The 16,369-nt window shown below is 37.3% G+C and overlaps 1 protein-coding gene across 1 annotated transcript; it reads left to right on the top strand.

Moving 5' to 3' along the window:
- Positions 1 to 422: 422 nt before the first annotated feature.
- On the top strand, positions 423 to 16,320 carry LOC104402792 (syntaxin-17-like; the record flags this gene model as incomplete). Its single annotated transcript, XM_010010765.1, has 3 exons — positions 423 to 545; positions 9,177 to 9,242; positions 16,101 to 16,320. Coding segments are annotated over exons 1-3 (409 nt in total), but the record flags the coding sequence as incomplete, so codon positions are not given.
- Positions 16,321 to 16,369: the final 49 nt, after the last annotated feature.

Here is a 16,369-nt window from a genome sequence, read left to right as displayed (position 1 = left end):
GCAGGAATCATGTGTCTCAGAAAAACCTGAGTACTTTCCCCCTGCGCTTTCACACCATAGGTAGATGTGAGAAAAATACTTCATTTGAAGTTTTTTCCAGAGGCTTCCATCTATCATTATGCTGCAAAGCATGTTTGCATCTGCCTTAATTAATTAGCTATTTTTGTTAATGTAAAGTTTTAGCTATGAAATATGAACCCCAAAGCCTGCAAATGACAGGAAATAGTACATTTAAATGCAAATACAGTGTCCAGATTTTAAGTAGTTAATACTGCAAAGACTGATTTACCTTATTTTGCTTTCTTTAAAACAAAATACTAAATTACTACATTTTTGTAACCCTGTAATTAATTTGGTTTTTAGGGGTTTCTACCTTGGTGAAAGTGTACTGGACAAGTGTTTACCTGAGAGCTGCTTTTAGGATGTCTGAAGATGATGAGAAAGTTAAACTCCGTCGAATTGAACCTGCCATTCAGAAATTCATTAAAGTGGCAATTCCAACAGATTTGGAAAGGTTAAGAAAACACCAAATAAATATTGAGAAGGTTAGTGTTCACTTTGACTACCACGGTTATTTTTACAGTATAGAAGCAGTGATGCTGGAAGATTATACATAGAGATTTAAATGAGAAGTTGATTATGAAATGCTTTAATTCAAATTTTGCTAAAAATGAAACTTCTATATTGTCTGGTAATTTAGCATGTAAAAAGGCCTTTATGTTTGTAGTAACTAGTCAGTCTACAGAGTGGGAAAGTACTGTTTTGTGTTAAGAAGTTATTGTAAGGAAAGCAGCCTAATATTGCTTTATTTTTAAGCCACAATGGTTTGCTGCCAACTATTCTGGTAGCTTACGGTGTATACCTGTCTTTTTCTCTAAATATTTTTAAACTGACTTCGGAGAAATAGGGAGATTTAATTATTTAAGTAAATAGAAACAGAATTGTATCAAAATTGTAGCATGTGTGTATGCTTCTTGTTGACATTAGCTCACACTTGACAGTGAAACTGAAGATGCTTCTGTTGTGGTTTAAGCCCAGCCAGTAACTCAGAACCACGCAGCCGCTCGCTCATTCTCCCCCTTCATCCTCCGTCTGCTTCTGGAGGGATGGGGAGGAGAATCAAAAGAATGTAACTCCCACAAGCTGAGATAACAGCACTCCAGTAACTAAGGTATAATACAAACCACTACTGCTACCAATACTAATGATAAGGGAAATAACAAGGGGAGAGGATATAACACTGAAAGGGGTAAAGAAAAAGAAACCAATAAACAGCAGTGATGCACAATACAATTGCTCACCACCCACTGGCTGATACCCAGCCCAGCCCGAGCAGTGATCTGGGCCTTCCTGGGTACCTCACCCCAGTTTACATATTGGGCACGATGTACTGTGGTGTGGAATACCCCTTTGGCTAGTTTGGGTCAGGTGTCCTGTCTCAGCTTCCCCTCCTCCCTGGCAGAGCATGAGCCTAAGAAAGTCCTTGGTCAGAGTAAACATTACTTAGCAACAACTAAAAACATCGGTGTTGTCAGCGTTGTTCCCAAGCTGAAAGTCAAAACCACAGCACTGCACCAGCTACTAAGAAGGAGAAAAAATGACTGTTCTAGCTGGACCCAGGACAGCTTCCAAGTTAAATTCTTGCATAGGCTGTGGCAGTGCCTGTACTGGTAAAATAAATGTGCCCAGGGCAGTTGTCTGGCATGAAATGCCCTATGTCCATATTATTTATTCTTCATATTCTGCAAGACAGGGTGGCTGCATTCACATTGCTAATGGGGAACAGCTGTTCTGTTCTAAGTCTTTAGCCATTCTCAGGAACTTTTTCTGTGAGAGAGCTGTTTATCATGGCCAGGGTCAGTTCTAACAATTTAACAGCACAGATGACCAGATTTCAGACTTGAAACATTCTCAGTCTTTGTTTATTGGTATAGATATAGCCTGTGGAAACAGAAAAATTGGTGTGTTGAGAAAGGTGGTAAGGGATTTACTAAAACAGGTGACGCAGATAAAAAACAGGAAGAGAGAGAGTCAGAAACACACAGTTATAATATCAACATGGTGATGGAAGTTTTGAAATGATCATACAGGACATATTTGTTTAGAAAAGATTATACTTACCACCACAGAAAAATCAGTGACAGTGAGCGTCTGTAGTTCTGTGCAGTTCTGCACGTGGTTCTGAAAAGCATTACATTGATTAGGCTTATTCACAGTGTGTAAAATCAAGTGTATATGTAAAGCTGGATGGTGTAGGACAACCATCTATGTTTTTTAGCACCTTGTGAAGGAAGAAAGTGGAAGAAAATAGGCAAACGTGATTTGGATTTCCTGAAAGTTATGGTCTGAAGGGTGTGTATAACATATTGTTAAAACTGTTTTGCATTTTGCTGCTGTCATTCACAACTTCTACCATAACTTTACCGTAACTTCACTAAGTGGGTAACCTTTTGGATGAGATTTTTCATGCCAGGTTTCTGCCTTAAGTAGTTTGGGGATATGGGAGCAGAGAAAATAAGTCCATGTATTTTTTTTCTGAGAACATAGTCAGGAAATAATGTGTTGTTCAAGTGATAGCCATTTCTTTCAGTAAGAAGTGCTTAGTTTAAGTGTTAGTGATTGATAGCTTAGTGATAATTTCTTTTCAAAGAACACACTGACGTGTGTTGGAACACTTGAGATATTTTTGTGGCGTCATCTTTGTCTGGGCTGTACATTTTGCTGTGCCTCTAAAAATCTGCTGTTCTTTTGGCCAAGAGGTATGCTTCTGAAAAAACCCAAGTGGTTTGCAGGTGCTCAGTAGTTACTGGTTGAATTTCACCAGCTGAAGATTGCTAAAGGTTTACCCAACAGCAAGGCATACTCTTGTGCTTAGAAATTTGCAGAACTCATTCCTGGAGTTGCTAATTTGATTGGTCCTGAATCTGAGAATGGAAACAGGGAGGTGATTTTTCTGTGTTCCCACTGTCTCATTCTCTTACTTTCACTTACTTGTGTGCAAGAGAAAACTCTTCCTGACTCAGGTAAATAAAGGATAAAGAATTAGGTGGGAGGATTTTGTGAATAAGTACCTCAGATGGAAGGTGAAAGTGCAGATATAGTGTCTGACCATGGGACAAGAATAAAACTGGGATAGAGAAAGACTTGGGGCTGCAAGGTCTAATGGTGAGAAATAATCTTCTGATTCTTTCATGGTGAGGGTTAGGGATACAGTAAGGATGTGAACTGCAATATTCACCAACTGAAAAGTGTATTAGTATGTTGTTTGCCTGAAGCAATAACTTCTGAATGAGATGATCTATTTTTTTTCAGTCACAGCATGTTGTTTACTCTTTTGTTATTGCCTATTTGTATAATTCATTACATTACCTAAATGCCAGCTGATTCAGCAGTAGTTTTGCCTTGGAATCATCCAATTTGCAGCAGCCCTGTTCTGTAGTAACCAGATGCAGCTTCCTGTTCTCCAACTTTTTCCACAAAGAACAGTTAATTGACTTACTTTGTACTGTAGCCAGAGTACAGCAGAGTCAGTATTACACCTACAGTTGTCCCGGAGGGGTATACAACCTCCAGGAATCAGTGTGTACATCCCTCAGTGTGTATGGCCCGTACTTAGCAGGGGCCATAGAGGTAGCTAAGGGTAGCTAGTGATGAATAATGTGGACTAGGACAGGATACAGAGGAACCTAGAGGAGAGCATCATAATAATAGCTTTTCCACGCAAGCTCTTTGATTCAAATAGAGACAGTCTTGGTAGCTAGATCATGCCCTTCTTTCTCTAGCCAGAAGTTGCTCAACTGCTCATGGAAGCAACAAGCATTTGCGATGATCCACCAAAAGGGATTTCTTGGTTGAAGAAAGGTAGAGTTTTTTGTCCATAGTTGTCTTACGTTAAAATTACGTTTAAAATTACACCTTTATGGCAGTACTCCAGTTAACACCAACAGCCTCAATGAGTGTGAAGCAGTGAGGTGTACCATTCTTCAAAGTCTTGAAGAAGGCATCCAGAAATGAAAGCATGCAGTAATAAATACCCACAGAAGGGTGGCATAAAAGCTGCTGTTCCCAAGAGGAACGAACTGATGGTCACTGGAAAAAGGTAGTCTGTTGAGGGGGACCTGACCTGCCAGTACAGAGTAGGAAGTGATTACCAGGGCACATTACTGATACAGAAAAGGTTTTGTTGCACATTGAAGGTAAAGAAAAGCTTTTGATGTGTGTAAGGTAGTAATTAGGGAGAGACAATTGAGTGGATGGGCATAACTGTTACACTGCTTGGTTGTTTTTTTCCAGTAGTGTAACTTTGCGCAGCCACATAGATTCTTTGCTAAGTATTGTCCATATATGTAAAACCTCTCTCATTTATGTTATATAAACACCTTATCAAGAAGCTTCAAAAGGCTTTGGGTGCTGCAATGAGAAACAGACACATGATCAGTTATTACCCTGTGTACTACTTAACCAGTGTGAGACATGATTTTGAGAACTGCTGTTTTGCAGAACCTGGTGGTTACTCTTTGATCCTGCTGGGAATCTTCTTCGTAATTAGACAAAGAATGATTAAAGCTGTATCTACCCAGATAGTGTTGCCATGGTGCCAAGAAAGGGGCGAAATACATCCGTTTAAGTCAGCCACGTGTTGGGAAACTGAAATCTTTATTGGCCCAGGAACTCATTTGTGTCAGGCACTCCTGTTTTGCTGACAGAAAGGGAGGGAGATTGTTGCAGGGATGGTTTTCTGTGTCTCAAAGAACATGCGGAAAATATTAGCACTCAAGATAAAACGAGTCTTTAGGTTAGTTCTGATCTAACACTTTGCTGAAAACATTGTCAGAGAAACTCATGCTTAGCCAGAGTTTAATTATAGGCAGTACAGACTGTAGTGTGTCTGTAACGGCACTCAGTGACACCAAATACCGAGATGCTTTACTAAGTAGTTGAATTTTATATTTTGAATGTAAATTTAATGCAATCTGAAAGCATCTGATTTGGACATATCTTAAGATTTTCAGGTGCTTGGTGGTAGCAGTGTGAATGATGTGTTCACTCAACAGCATAAAATTTGCATATCAGAAAAATCTTTAAATAATTGTAAACATAGTTCTTAAAGTGTCAACGGTGCTTCCTCTAGATCACTTTTATGAAAGCAAAAAGTGGTAACAACATTTAGTATAGATTTGTCTTTCTGATTTCAGAATACTATTAAAAATTGCTGCATCTCTAGACAGTGTAAATCCTGACAGATATGATGTTTGAATTATTAATTCGTAGAATTATTAGAAACAAGTAACTATGGATAAAACCTGTAAGTAGACAATTGGTAACTATACCAGAAGGTATTCAGCAGTATTGAAGACTTCAGAATTTCTGTGTGTTGACGAAAAAGATAAGACACAAATGTTTATGAGAAGTAATACATTTGAAAAGAAAAATAGTACCTAAATGTCAGATTTTTACGAAGTCCATACTTAGTGTAATCTTCTTAAAATTTTGAAGTTTCTATCACTTTTTTTCTATTTTAAAATACTTTTTTGTCTCTAAGAACTATATGTATTCCGAAGTTTATTCTATTAGTAGATTTATGAGATGGTAAGAATAGAAATATGGCAATGGGAATTTGAAATTATCAGAACACTTGCAGTGGTTTGGTTGAAATACTTCCACGGTAATTTGTATTTTATATTTTTTACATGCATTTTAGCCACAATGAATGTGTTGCAGTACTGAGCTGTCAGCATCACTACCTTAAATGGTGTTCTCTAAAATACCTTTTGTAAAATTAACTTTCAGCCATGTAAACCAAACATCCTCAGAGGTAAAGGGATAATTTGGTAAAATCTCATCCTGTTTATTTTACAGGCTACTTTTAAGCAAAAATCACTAATTATGTCAAATTGCTTAGAGCAGCAACATTATTTACTTATGATGAAGCCAATATCTCTAACCTCATTTCATGAATATTGATTTAAACCTTTGGTTCCAGAGATAGTCCAAACAATTAATCTACTAAATCACTGTTTGAAGAAACTATAAAATCAATATATAATGAAATTTGACCTTGAGTACACCTTTTCAGAGGAAGTGGCTGTCATAAACCCATTGTCATTGCTTCTCAACTATTTGAGAGTCCAACTTTTGTATGACAGTTTCTGAAGATTTAAAAACTACATCCTTAAGAAATCAGTTCTCCACATTTGGTTTGTTTTTTTTTTTTTCTTTCCATGTTTCCTCCAAAGATTTCTTTTTTTCTAAATCCAGTCCATGAATTGGATGGCCTTTCACTCACTCCCAAAGAGGGAATAAAATGCATGCTTATCCAAAAGAGCTACAACTTTGTTAGCGTCTGTGAGATGAAAGCAATTGTCATCATACTACAGGAAGGAAGGATTTTGGCATGCTGCCCTAAGGCTTTTTGGTGATACACAACAATCCTTAAAAATAAGTGCTGTAAGACATGGCATCCTTATTTCTGTTGCTTTCAGTTTTAACTTCATTTCCTGTGACTATGCCAAAGGTAAAGGATGTTGTCCAAAATACCTTTTACCTTTGTCTGGGGACTGTTGTTGCAGTGGGAAGATATGTCAAAGTGATAGAAAATGAGAAATTAAGATATCTGAGTCTTACTGCAGCCTTCATCAGAGTGTATACATTCATAAAAGACATTTATTGCAGAGCTTTCAGAAACACAGGTGAGCTACCTGCTACCTGCTACAAATATTAATGCAGAGGATTTTATGAAAAGCTTTGAGATCTTTTCATGTACACCGGCTACTTTCAAGGAGAAATGGAAGGGGTCCCAAGTGTAAGCATGAAGGTTTCTTTCTAAACAGAGCTCTCAAAAAAAAAAATGGGACAAAGAGGAAAATAGATTGAGTGTCTAAGAGTAACCTTAGGTTTTGTATTTCTGATGTGGAATAAAAACTATTTGGCTGTAGCACAATTATGATTAAGTATCACAGAATCTTGGAACCACAGTTGTTGGGTTGGAAGATACCTTTAAAGATCATCTAGTCCAGCCCCCCCTGCCATGGGCAGTGACAACTTCCACTAGACCAGGTTGCTCAAAGCCCCATCCAACCTGGCCTTAAACACTGCCAGGAACAGGGCAGCCACAGCGTCTCTGGGCAGCCTGTGCCAGTGCCTCACCACCCTTGTTGTAAAAAAAAATCTCTCTCTCTCATGTCCATTCTAAACTTACCCTCTTTCAGTTTAAAAGCGTTGCCCCTTGTCCTATCACTACAGGCCTTAGTAAAAAGAATCTTTCTTCTAAGCCCCTTTTATATATTGAAAGGCTGCAATAAGGTCTCCCTAGAGCCTTCTCTTCTCCAGGCTGAACAAGCCCAAGTCTCTCAGCCTTTCTTGACAGGAGAGGTGTTCCAGCCTCTGATCATTTCTGTGGTCATCCTCTGGACCTGCTCTAACAGGTTAGGATTCCATAGGTGATTTACTTCATGGACCTCCCTTAGTATTACACGTACTTGTTAATGACAAATAATGCCCATGCCATCTCTTCTCAAGGTTTGCTGTCCGAGTGCCACAGGGTGAACATTGTCAGAAGTATGGCCTACTGTATGTCGGATGACAAAAAGAAGTCAACAAGGAGGAATTCTCTGACCATATAAATGTCACAGCTCTGGGTGTATTAAGTCATTGGATTCTCTGAGGTCATCTAGGAATGACCTCATTCCTATCATACTAGGAATTTTGAAGCAAAGTAATAAAACTTCTAAATATATAAAGCACATAAATGTGCTGAGCATTTCTAGTAGAAATTATGAAGAGCAATAAAGGTTTCCTGAGGAATTCTTCTTGTTCTTAACTGGAAAACAGGTTTCTTTATTACTTGGTATGTGGACAATATATTACAGTCAGTTGATATTGAAAAGGTAGATTTTCCCGAAACCTCTTCTGTTCCATCCTCAGAAATTCCTGTTTTGGTACACTTTCAGGGATTACAGAATTAGAAGATCTAATGCTGATACAGATTTTTTGTCCATTTTATTTTAAAGAACAATATAATTTTAATGGCATAATAATTTATGCAGAATTTGATAATTTTGTAGAAAAATCACTTGGATGTGACTTCATTGAACAGTAAAACTTTTCCATAGCACAACAAAATCCTAACATGAAAGGACTTTTTTCCTCTGAGAATAAGAAGAAACTTCAGATTTCTCATTGTCTTTTAGAAAGCTGAGTAACTTGTCATCCTTATTGCAGTGGCCTCTAAAATGATGAAAAGAATTAAGGAAAGATGTAGGCCGTAGATAGTTTTTTGTTGGCAACAAAGCATTTTAAGAAAATGAGGAATTAAACTTTATGTACAAATACCTTACAGATCATGGTAAATATTTTGTCTTGTTATTTAAACAATTAGTAAGAATGTTCTAACAATTTTTAGTATTGTAAATACAATCTTTGATGTTTTCAGCACATATTCAGGAATCATGGCTTCTACTTACATTATTTTAGTACTCTTCTTCATGATAATGTCTCTGTGCTATTTATATCAACTGGCAATAGCATGGAATGAGTTATTTTGATGATGGAAAGGTTTATTTCTAATGATAAGCAGTTCTTTTGCAAAACTAGCTCTCTGCTAATGGAGTAATTACTCTGGTCTCTGTCACATGGAAAGTGCTGTCTGGATAGTTTCCCACTGAAGTTAGTGGAGCCTCATGCAGGTGCCAAATCTGGCTTAATGGTTCTCCTAACTGTGTTTATACCTATATACGAATGGTAAGTGCAAATACAGACAATAGTGTTGTGTAATGAATGCCATTTTCTTTGTAAGTAGTATCAGACACCTTGTTGCCCTGTATGATCAGTGCTGCTTATCCGCTTTTCCATTCCTTTTTCCACCTTCTGCCCTCTGTTTTACTGACCACCAAGTGGTTTATGCCACAGCAGTATCAGGATGCTGCAGTATGTCTCTGTGTTTAAAAGCTGATGCTGAAACCCTGGTTATCTGCAGTTCAGTAAAATACATTGTACGAAATTATTCACAACATACATTGCTATTTACCTCTCTAATTTTGCAGTGGGAATGCCTATGGTTCAGCATCTTTACTGTCAGTCTTGGAAAATTAAAGTGATTGTTTATGAAAGATTCCTTTTTCCTGCATAGCCAGTTGGTAAAAATAGTGATTTTATGGTGTGTTTTTCCTTTATTTTAGTATCAGAGATGCAGGCTCTGGGACAGATTGCATGAAGAGCACATTAATGCAGGACGAACAGTTCAGGTAAGGGTATTAAAATTACTTGTGATATTAATGGAATTAAATCACATACATAGTACTGGTTACCTCAGGGATGGATCTTCACAGAGACATACATTTGACAGCTAAATTTGACAAGTACATGGTGTTGCTTTACTTCACTTTAAAGGTAGGGATTTCCTCATTGTGCCCTTTGAGGCAAATACAGTCATAATTGTTTCAGGATTGTTGAATAAACAAAAGTTTGGAGACTGGTCTTCTGAAACTATCCTTTTACATTATTAAATTAGAAGACAGGAATTGCCATAAGGAATGCTGTTAATTTTAAAGCATGGTTTCAGATCCACCACATAACATCTGGGCTACTGGTTTGGTGTGCAAATCTCTTAGATGCATAATATCATCAAAGGAGGAAATACCAGATGCATTCGTCAACATGGCATCATCTCAGTGACTTCATGCATAGTCACCCATAACAGAGCATACTGGGGATCTTACATCCTTTTCTAAAAAAATGCAGTTTTTGATGAAAACAATGCAAAAGCTAATGCCAGGCATCAGCCTTCACACTGCTGAATGGCACGCAGCCAAAGAAGATTAACAATAGAAAACCCCACAAAGACCAGATCTGCACTGTAAAGTTCGCTGATACAGATATAGCAACTGTGATCATATAGCAGATACAGCAAGAGTGGTTATAACATGAGGTACTGGCAAAAGTCTGGGGACAGCAGGAGAGGCATTTCGTGTTGGTTTCATAGATGTTCAGAAGAGGGGCATGACTTTGTTACTAGAACAAACCTTTAGCGACCTATGCTGCATCAGTATTTCATAACTCTAATACTGTAAGTTCCCATGTTGGTTGCAATGACTTACTAACTCCTATGGGAAATCAGACCAGACTAAAAATAAAAAAACCCAACCCAAGCCTCAGAAAGAACTTAATCCTGATCGAGCAACAGTGTTAGACAGTAGGCAGAACTGGAGTTTCGTGTCTTTTTTAAGGAATGGAAGATGCTAATGAGCTTTTTTAGTGTAAGTGTTAGGAAGTTATATAAGAAATCCACTTGATATTTCTGTTATTTGGAAGTTTGAATGTTTGGGGTTTTTTTATTTTTTCACCAAGTATCTTTGAAATTTGAATGTAAGTTTATTCTTGGTATAGAAAGAGTCTTCCAAAGGTGGAAGTCCTATTAAAACAATGGCATTCCAACAGGTGTGGTGTTGTAAGCATGCGTTTCCTTATGTCTGTGCTCTAATCTATTTTCACATCTGAGTGGTACAAAATGCTTCTCTTGGAACTTTTCATTATCAGAATCATTTGTTTAGCAGGGCAAAATCTATCAATAATTAGAGAAAAAGTAATCATGTTGAAGGTGATGTTTTTAAATGATAAGTGCTTCAGTAATAAAACCTCATATTTGTACCTAGAAACATTTATGTTTGTCTTGAACCTCAAGCCTGCCATTTTTGCTTTCAGCCCAAATAAGTTTTCTTACATTTTCTTAACGCTTGTTGCTCTTCGATCTGAGTACAAGTTATGCCTTAAAGTGGTTCACATTCTGATACCGAGAGATCAGAATAAGAATCTGGGTCCATGGAAGAAGAGTAGATTAGCTCTTTGTTTCAATTAAATAGTTAGGAGTCTGGAGTACTTGATAATAAATTATATGACATGTAGAATGTGTTTGCTGTAAGCTGTTTAAATGTTTACCAATGGACTTGTGATCTGTTTGTTTGCGAAGAAATCAGATTAATTATTGTGATACCAAATGTTCTCTGCAGCACACACTTTGCTCTCAAAATTAGATGTTGTAAAAATACATTAGGAATCCCTAAGTCAATATTGACCCAAGGCATCCGCCACAGGTTTTAGACAAATATATGCACAGCCACTCTACATTTAATCCATGTGCACATAATTAGCCCTTTTCCTGAATTTTCAGTTTACCCAGAATAATTACTTCTCTTGTACTTTTGATAATGGTCAAAATGACAATAGAAGTATAGATGAGCATAAATGTATACCTCTTCTTTATAATGACTGGAGCTGCATTAAAGACTGCTAAAAAGGAAAGAGAAGCAGCCAGGGAAATGACACCCTTTCAGAAATACTGAGAAAATTGCTCTGTATACCATGTATTAGTTTTCACAAATGTGCTTTTGTAGATTCTCATTTTTAGGGGTGGTCCATAGTCTCCTTAAAATATTAGGGCCTGAATAATTACGCAGTTTTGCTAGGCTTTGCCCACATAGGTGCTGACTGTACCATACAATTAGTTAATTATTGCAAGATTTAAGCTCATTTCAATGAAACGGCAAGATTTTGTTGTAACACCTAATGTCTGCCCTGATCATAAGGAGAGGAAGAAAAATGCTGTAGTTACTAGAGAGGATATAGGGCATTGAACAGTAAAAAGAATACTGTGGGTGAATGATTTGGCTTTAGTCTATATTCAGCCCACAAAAGTAGACTGCTCTACAAAACATACCCAGGCAGACAGTCTCTCCACTGTGTTGCTCTAACCTGGAAAGCTACTGGAAAAATGGTAATCTATTTTTTATATTTTTCACTTTTATGATTTCCATTTCAATTGAAAATGGTTTACAAGTACAAGATGGTTTTCAGGCAGCTCTCTTTTGCATAAATCTTCAAAGCTTAGTTGTATGGCTTGTGCCTTCTCTACCATCTTTAAAATTATGCAGTCTTCAAATTAAGTATCTTTCTAGAATCCTATGCAAATATACTGGGAGAGCATGAGCAGCAGGGTAGACGAGTTTATTGCTGCAGGAGATTGTTCATGGTATCAGTGAAGTGTCATGTAAAATCGGCTCACTGTTGCAGCCTGTGGCCATCTGTAGGGTAGATATATCTTTTAACCTCAAGAGCTTCTTTGACCTATGCCAAGAAATTTGTAACATGTATCCTTTATTGCCTTACCTTGAACAAAGTCTAGAGAAGGTAAGTGAAGGCAACATTACATTTGCACAGCTAAGCTACTTCAGTACTTTCTTAAAAACCATATTTATGTTTGAGAGGGTTTAAGGTGGTGGGTTTCTTTGAAGGCGCTATTTACATCCTAATGTAAAACAATGGAGGGAGAGTTGACAGTGATTAACGCACAGAAGACAGGAGGTAAAGAGAAACAGGGACTGATTTGTTGCATTTGACAGATCCTGTGTCATCTGTGTACTGTCTCAGCACAGAGAGTTCAACCTGAAAACTATCGGAAAATGATAAACGAAGAAGGAAGAAAAAGAGAATTATAGTGGCAGAGATCGAGTGTGATAATGGCATGATCACCGTGATTCAGTTAGCCTTTTAAGACCAGATTAGATAAACAACTGTCAGAAGTAAGATAGAGATGCCAGATCATGCTTTGAAGGAATGATCTCCCAGGGTTTTTGTCAGCTTTATTTTCCTACTGTTTTTTGTGAGAAAGCCATTTGAAACAAAGACTGTTACTTGGTTTTGGAAGTTAACACATGAAATCTGCAAATATTATAAAGAAAAAATCTGAGTCTTTTGGTCTGAATTTGGTGAGTTTGAAACTCAGGAATTCCCCTAAGTGAAAACAGAATTTTGTATTACCTTCCTCACTAAGTAAGCTTGATTTTAGAAGTGGAAACAGTTGGGAAGAAGGTGATATACTTCTATGCTCTGCCCAGAAATTAAACTCTGTCCCATTAAAATGATTATGAAATGAAGTCGCAGGCATTTGCATATCCATAACATCTATCATGTTACACCCTGGTGAGCTCTTGTGATGTGTTTCCTCACAACAGGGCTTAGCTTTCTTGCTAGGCTGAATCCATTTAGCTTTTCATTGACAGTAAATGGAACAAGAGTCCTCTTGCCAAAACCACAAAAGAAGAGGTACTAAAACTACATTTCACCAGATGATAGGCAAATACAGAAACATAGAATAGTTTGGGTTGGAAGGCACCTTCAAAGGTCCAACTCCCAGTATATCATCTAATCAGATCTCATCTGGTTCCTCCATTGTCTTTTTCACAAATACTTCTCTTTGATCAGCAAGGTAACAGTGAAGAGTGAAAGTGAGGATGAGATTGAGCCATTCCTAGGGTGAGTAGTTTGTATCTCTTGAAGCTGCTGCTCAGGATTTTTGAAATCTCCAGCAGCAAGTTGGTGGCTGTGTTGGTCACTGCACAGTAACTGTCTTTGTTATACTCGTGCATTGGCTATACTGGTAATTGCTGCAGCTGCAGTGGTGCAGATCCCTAGCAGAGCTACATTTTAACTCAGTTTCAGCTAGGAAATTTTCCTTTTTATTTGAAGAAGCTGCTTTGAAAGCATTATTAGCTCATCCCAAACTCACTATTGTTACTGTTTCACGTGGTTTTGTTTGGCATGTCTTTTTTTGTTCATGTTATGGCCGAAGACAGGATAATAATAATAATAATAATAATAATAATAATTCTGTTTCCTGAAACAAAACAGCAGAATCAGCTTCACTCAGTCCTCTGCATATAATTCTCACAAAATAGATAATGAAATGTTTTGTCTAGATAGTCCCATTTTGTCTTTTAAATGAAACTCCAAGATTTTATAAACTGAGAATTCTGGCATATGGTGGGCTACAACAGTGATCACATTCTCTCTTTATCAGTACTTTTGGGCAGACCATGGGAGGAAGATACAGGAAGAGCAGAGTACATTAAGATGAGAAATGTATGAGGAAAAGTACTGGGTACCATGTTTCTATTTGCTCAATATCTTATTTTTTGTATCTCCCTCTTTTTTTTATTGTTAATCAGTGGGTTTGCTTGATTTAAATAGTGCAGCCTAAAATGCTGAGTAGTACATAGCATACAACAGAATATACTCTTAGTAATTTGACAAATGAATTTTACAAATCAGTAGTTCTTTCTTTGATTGTCTAATGCAGTGTTATCTCAAATTTGTTGTTGAATTGATTTCCTTTTTCTCTATTTCTACTATTTTTTTCATACATGTTAAAAAAAATAATTCTAGTATATATAGTTCTTGCTTTCCCAGGCAAATAACGTTGCCATTCTAAGTCATTGTCTGTACCTGCTTTGTATTATTGAAGAAAACCTTTGTTTTTCCAACTCCTCACTGGTGTTAATCCATTCTCTTGTTCTGCTGTGAGAAGAATACTCAAAACAACTGGTAAACAGTGCAAGAAGAAATATAATTTGTTATATCACCTTGTAATGTGATGCAGTTAATATTATTTTTATTGCAGTCTGTTTTTTTAATAAGATAAAACCTCTGTCCTAAAACACTAAGTGGTATAATTTAAAGTATAAATTTCTTCATCTGTAGAAAAAGAGAAGTTGTGTTCATTTTTAGATTTTTAAAAGCCTAGGCAGTAAAAAAACCTCTTTATTTTTGCTGTAGACAAAAATTTATCTCACAGGAGATGCCTGCACACAGACTCTCCTTGCTAGTTGTAAATAGTTTGTATCTTCTCGAAACTCTTGTAACTAAAGAAATCTTTCTGGTTTATTATATTTGGCATTCCAATCAAATAAATATATTTGACTTTCTTCTGAAAAAAGAATATAAATATTGGAGGGAGAGGTAATCTTTATCCTTTGTCTCTGAAGTTGTCTTAGTTGTCTTTACAAAATGAAAATGAGTTGGGTGTTGCAAATGGTTGTATCCTGAAGTGCTGTAACCACCACAGTGGATTATTCTTTAAAAAAGCAGATTTTGAGAAGCAACCACTTACTTTATTTGTATATTATTTTAACTTGTTGCAGCTTGTGTAGGTATTTTGACAAAGGCCTAAATTGATCAGAGACACCTAAATAACCTCAGTAATTACATAGTGAATTCATTAGTTAAATACTTTAATTGACACCCAAAATAAAACAGACTTCCTTACTTGGAGGAGTGTATAAAGTATAAAATTGACAGCAAGAAAAAAATACTAATGGGGATGGCTTCAAGAATATTTCTCCCTTGTTTTGTCCTTGGCTGATACTGTGGATAAATTAGTTTGCCAGAGAGGATAATAGGTAAGATCTGTTCCTTGATCTTTGGTTCTTATTCTCCTGGTGCAGATAGCTTAGTTTCTCTTAGAGAAAGTAGTCCAAAAAGACTCAACAGCATGTCCCAGTGATGCCTCACTGCACTGTTCAGGGGCTGCTGTGCTGGGGGCTGCCATCCCCATTTATGTTTTGTTATAGAGAACTGAGTGAACTCACAAGCACGAGCAAATACTAAAAATACAACAGTCTTAGTGAGCTGGTTATGAGGCAGTGGCACATCCAAGTGAGAAGCGCTTGGAAGTGCAGATGCCTTCCCCTGTGGACGGTGTTGAGCTCTGGTTGAGGTGACTAAATCACTCTCTCACTCAGTATCACTGTTGGTTACAGGGCTATCATCTGCCTTAGGATCAGTAGGAGGAGGATCATTTACTTGGAAGGGATCATCTTTAGGTTGAACTACCTTAAGTGAGGACAAAGCTCTTTTCTCCAGAGCACTATATCTTTTGTAGAGTGACTCTTCTGCAAAAGCATTATGAAAAGACCAGGGAGTAGCATGGGGACACAAGATAACAGACTCTGGAACACCCAGCATGGATTCAAGGAGAGGATTCACTCTGTTATCAGAGCCATGGGCTTTTATAGCATTTGGGGACGTCTTTGACAGGCAAACAATGCAGTCTGGAAAAGAAAAGGGATGAAGAGGAGAGGTGACCTAGAACATTGAGGTTTGCTTAAAACCTGGGTCTTGAGGACTGGGTTTTTTTTCGTCTTAGTTTATTAAAACTTATCACTTTTAAGGAATATTTAAAGATATCAAGATGGTAATTGCTTCCCAACCACTGAAGGTGTCTGGTGCTCTTGCATAGTAAGCTACAAAATAACTCTTTAAACTTGTTACAGCAACTCCGCTCCAATATGAGAGAGATGGAGAAACTCTGTTTGCGAGTCCGGCAGGAAGACATCCTGGTGCTGCAGAGAATGATAAATCCCGTTAAAGAGGAAGCTTCACTTGCCATAAAAGACTTCCTGCAGCTCCATTCTCAATCTGCAGAAGAACTTAAAAGGCAACTCGAAGGACAGGAGGATGCCTCTTTAACCAGATCTGCTACTGTAGGAGGAGGTAGGAGAATTTAATTTCTTTATCTATTATATATATATATATATATATA

Source organism: Nestor notabilis, unplaced genomic scaffold (assembly GCF_000696875.1).
Source record: "Nestor notabilis isolate BGI_N333 unplaced genomic scaffold, ASM69687v1 scaffold10983, whole genome shotgun sequence".
Lineage (NCBI taxonomy): Eukaryota > Metazoa > Chordata > Aves > Psittaciformes > Psittacidae > Nestor > Nestor notabilis.
This window is presented reverse-complemented; position numbering and strand designations above follow the sequence as displayed.